Genomic DNA, 4801 nt, shown 5'->3' with positions numbered 1-4801 from the left:
TGTCATCAATAGAGGACACAGCAAGAGAATGGTGAACAGAATTAAAGATGGAAATTTGCTTGCAAAAAAAGTATCTTTACTTGAGCTGGGAACACACAAAAAACAAAAAAGGAAATACATTGGGGATCAGGATCTGTGGTGAACTTGTTTGGGGCAAAAGCTGTTATTTCAGTTTTTTATAAGTAGCTGCATATCTGAGTAAAATTGTTGATGTGTGTGAGGGAGACAAGAGTCTTAGTTTGGCTTTAATTATTGATTGAAAGAACAGCAAGGTTTGTTGTGTGCAATGTTCTCACATCTGTTTGCAGGGAGATCAAGACTCACGATCAAGCTGCAACCATGGAGACTGTAACCCATTTCCTAAATGACTCAATAGAGTTCTATAAATGGAGCCTTACCATAGCAGGTAAAATTTTCTCACTTCTCCTGATTACTAGAGTGTATTGGCAATATCTTGGCAGCGGATGGGTGCTCCCAAACCTCTAGAGATATTGCATCTCATTTAAAGGAAGTGCCTCTCTCACCATTTTACCTGAACATACTAGTGTCAACATTACAGTATGTCTCCCATTCACCTGCAGTAACTGAATCATTGAAAGTATACCACCCATTCATTTTTAGTATTTGCCTAGTATATTCCTTCTTTTTACCTGTAGTGTCACTGATAGCATCTCATTAGCAATAATAGTGACTAACAAAATAAGACATAGGGTTGAGGCCCATGAGCCTCTTAAGTCTAAAGTTCATTAATCTAAGCAGCACCCCACACTGCTACCCACAGTGCTGTGTACACAGAGCACGTTACAACCCTTACATCCAGAATCATTAGCTGTAATGTCTGCCGCCCAGTAACTTGTGAGCAGCTGTGATTATATATTGACCGTGCGATCATTCTGGCGTGTCTGTCCCTGGCCCCCACAGATAAACGTGTCGAAAAATGGCCATTGATGGAGTCCCCGTTTCCCACCCTGGGCATCAGCTTCCTCTATCTGGTCTTCCTCTGGGTGGGCCCCAAGTACATGCAGCACAGAGAGCCTTTCCAGTTTAGAAAGACGTTGATCATCTACAACTTCAGCATGGTCATCCTCAACTTCTACATCTGCAAAGAGGTTGGTTCTCCGCGCACTGAGGCAGGATGTAGCTGGAAATGTTATGATAAGTAAGAAAGGACGGCCCGAATGACAATTGGTGGGCCTTCACCTTTGACCTTGCTCCTGGGTGCGTGCTGGTTTGTTTTCACAGAGAACGCATTTTAGCACTTCCGACTGGATGAAGCGCTTATACCCCAGATGCAGTCATGCAAGAATATGGGTGACACATGGATCTGTAGTGTCTGATTTTGGTGTTTATGTCATGCTGTCTCTCCTGTTTCCAGCTGTACCTTGGCTCGCGGGCGGCTGGTTACAGTTATCGCTGCCAGCCTGTCAACTATTCAGATGATGTGAACGAAGTGAGGGTGAGTGTTTCCTACAGAGCACGACATAATTAATATAGGTGGGGACCTGGCACGACTATGACTGTACCCATGGAACGGACCCTCTAAATTTCCTTTTTAAGCTCCTTAGTTTGGAGAAGGCACATTTGCACAGTAGTGAGACCAGAATTACAATCAGGACTCTCTTTAGTACTGGCATACACAGCCCTGCAGGGCCTCAAAGGTCAGGGGTCATGCTGGGTAGCTGTCTGCGATGTAGCCTGATCAATAGTAGTTACTATAGCCTGGGGCCATGCAGGGGTTATGTGAAATTATAATAACAGCGTCATGGAGAAATAAGGACAGAAAAAGAGCTCTGTATAATATCATGCTGAAGATCCTGTTGAAGAGGCACCACGCTGAGCATCAGAGGCACGTTGTGCTGAACAAGAAATACATGTTGCGTAGATCACATACACTAGGAGGGGGCAATACAGTGTGTGCAATGCAGGCACACTTAGCTGTGTGGATATGCAGGGTAGATAAACTTTGCCGGTTGTGTTGCATTGTGTACAGTGCAGACGCACTTTCCTGACTGTGTTACCTTGCTGGCGAAGTGGAAAACGTGTCAGTCTGCAGACTGGCTTACTGCTAGCAGCACGGGCTAATTGGGATGGGGAGGAAATGCCGGCGGTGTCATTGGAATGAATTATAATCACTGGAGGACCCACGCACTTTAGTGGCTGTGAAAGACGCGCACTGCATAGAGGGCTGGTTTTACCGGGGTGCTGGGAAGAGGCCTCTTCGTTAATTAGGAGCTTTTCCATAAGCAGCTTGCAGGGCCTAATTTCTGAGGGTTTACATGTTCACTCCTGACCTCCTTACAGCCGGAGCTGAGCTGAGTTTCCTTCCATCTGGTCCCAACCTGGGCACAGCCCCGTAAGTGCTCAAGAGTCAGAGTGGTCTGAGCCAGGTCGCACAAGAGTTGAGTGGGCTGGTTCAGGGTGCCAGAAGGGGCAGGCATGTGCCAAAACAGGGTGCAGATGGCCAACCCTGTTTATAGGAAGACCGAATTGGATTTCCTTTATACTAAAGAGTTCATATCAGCAGAGTTTTACTGTCCTGTATTACTGTAAAAGGTACTGCAGGCATGGGATGTTTTTTTACAAAATTCTCTCCTACAATTATTTCTTAACCTGGTGGCTGGATCAGCGTGTGTGTGTGTGTGTGTGTGTGCGCGTGTGTGGGTGTGTGTATGTGTGTGTGTGCGTGCATGCGCATAATAAAGGGCCTGTTTTAGAATATGGGTCTGTTTCTCTGGCTGAGAAGTTTAAGACAAAGCTAATCTTATTTGGGGTATCTCTCAGATGGACTGACCATTCTCAACGCAACCATTTTGACTGGACAGTGGCATTTTCTGTCTAATTCTGTACCTCCACAACTCTGTGTTTGAACTGGGGGCTGACTGAAACAACTGAGGGCTTCTTCAGTGGTGTTGAAATGGCGTCCTCATTGATGATTCATTCTCCCTCTAACAGATAGCGGCAGCACTGTGGTGGTACTACATCTCAAAGGGTGTGGAGTATCTGGACACAGTCTTCTTCATCTTGCGGAAGAAGTTCAACCAGGTCAGCTTCCTGCATGTGTACCACCACTGCACAATGTTCATCCTCTGGTGGATCGGCATCAAGTGGGTGGCAGGAGGACAGTGTGAGTACCACCCCAAAATGGGCGGAGGAGGGGCAGCGGTACCATCCCTAAAATGGGAGGGAAATACCAACCTCAACATGGGCAGGGCAGAGAGAAGGGGGGGACGGTATAACTGTCTTCAAGATAGCTGGGAGGTGAGGGATTAGCCAGTCTCAGGTTGTAGAGAGGCAGTTTTGATTCTTGTTACAGGGTGAAGGGGAATGGGGTCACACAGGGGGATAGCTGACTTAGTGGAATAAGGCCAAGGCTGGTGCCGGGCAAGAGAGGGAGGGAGGGGGGTATAGTGCAATTGGATTATATGAGAAACCAATCCCTTCTCAGAAGAGCAAACTCAAGGCTAAGAGCTGAAGCTGCACCATGATACTATTACCTTGATGCAAAAACAGCACATTCTAGTGCACTGATATTGCTTACCTTGATGTCAGTCCAACATTCAGTGCAAACTGTCCTGCATGGAGTACATTTAGTGTATTTTTAGTAAAGGTGCCATTACACCAGGATCATTTCTGAAGTGATTTGACCTCAGTGCTTCTGCCAAGATCAATAAAGGTGGGAGTTCAGCTGTAACAAGAGTGGACATGCTGTGGCCCGCACTGTATTAACTGTTCAGAATAGCAGCCATTTCGTTTAGCTCTCTATAACTCACTTTTTTCCATAGCACGTATCATGAATTTATGGACCATTTGGATCATGTGGACTCATTTCATGTTAACATGAATTGCTGTTATGAGTATCGACAGGAAAAATACTTGAAAATCCTGGAGATTCCTCTGGTTCCCTCATGTATAAGGTTTAAAGACTGGAGTGATCATATTGTGGTCTTGTCTCCCCTCTGTAGCCTTCTTTGGTGCGCACATCAATGCTGCAATCCACGTCATTATGTACCTGTACTATGGGCTGGCTGCCTTTGGACCCAAGATTCAGAAATACCTGTGGTGGAAGAAATACCTGACCATAATCCAAATGGTAGGATGAGTATCTGAACCATGACCATATACAGCAGTTGTTGTGTTATGCCTAGTACACAGCCTGTATTTTGGTCACAGTTGTGTGGAGTGTTGTCAGATTTCAGAACAGAAATGTCAGACTCCATTTTCAGAGGGGTGGGTGAATGGCAAATTTTTTTGTAAACGTGTTCAAAATGTAATTCCTTTCCTTGCCTGTTTCCAGATCCAGTTCCACGTCACAATCGGACATGCTGGCCACTCCCTGTATATTGGCTGTGACTTCCCCCGATGGATGCACTGGGCTCTGATTGGCTACGCTGTCACCTTCATCATCCTTTTTGCCAACTTCTACTACCAGACCTACCGCCGGCACCCCCGGCGGGAGGGCCCCAGCAAAGGTGGCAAAGCTGTCCCCAACGGTATTTCCACGGCGACTAATGGCGTCGGCAAAATCGGGGAGGACCAGGCCATGTCAGAGAATGGAAGAACACAGAAGAAGGGACGGGCCAAGCGCGAGTAGAGGGAGGAGCGAGCCGGCCTTTCTGTGGACACCAGCAGAATTGCAGATTTTGGAGTGGAGGAGGCAAATGGAGGATGTGGTCAGATGCCGCACCCCTGAAGGGTTCTTTGTGAATGTAATTGTGACCAACTTGTGGAGGAGAGGGTGTGGTGGGCACTGGGGGAGCTGGGGTGGGGCATGTTTCCAACTCTTTCATGGTACAGATCACCA

At 46.8% G+C, this 4801-nt stretch overlaps 1 protein-coding gene across 1 annotated transcript; it reads left to right on the top strand.

Moving 5' to 3' along the window:
- The first annotated feature begins 318 nt into the window (after positions 1 to 318).
- Positions 319 to 4591, top strand: elovl4b (ELOVL fatty acid elongase 4b). The gene is made up of 6 exons (XM_036549518.1): positions 319 to 406; positions 922 to 1109; positions 1376 to 1456; positions 2953 to 3124; positions 3963 to 4090; positions 4295 to 4591. Exons 1-6 carry the CDS (start codon positions 340 to 342, stop codon positions 4589 to 4591), a joined length of 933 nt encoding a protein of 310 aa, XP_036405411.1. The 5' UTR covers positions 319 to 339.
- Positions 4592 to 4801: the final 210 nt, after the last annotated feature.

Source organism: Megalops cyprinoides, chromosome 17 (assembly GCF_013368585.1).
Source record: "Megalops cyprinoides isolate fMegCyp1 chromosome 17, fMegCyp1.pri, whole genome shotgun sequence".
NCBI lineage: Eukaryota > Metazoa > Chordata > Actinopteri > Elopiformes > Megalopidae > Megalops > Megalops cyprinoides.
The sequence above is the reverse complement of the archived record's forward strand: the minus strand, read 5'-3'. Positions and strand labels throughout refer to the sequence as shown.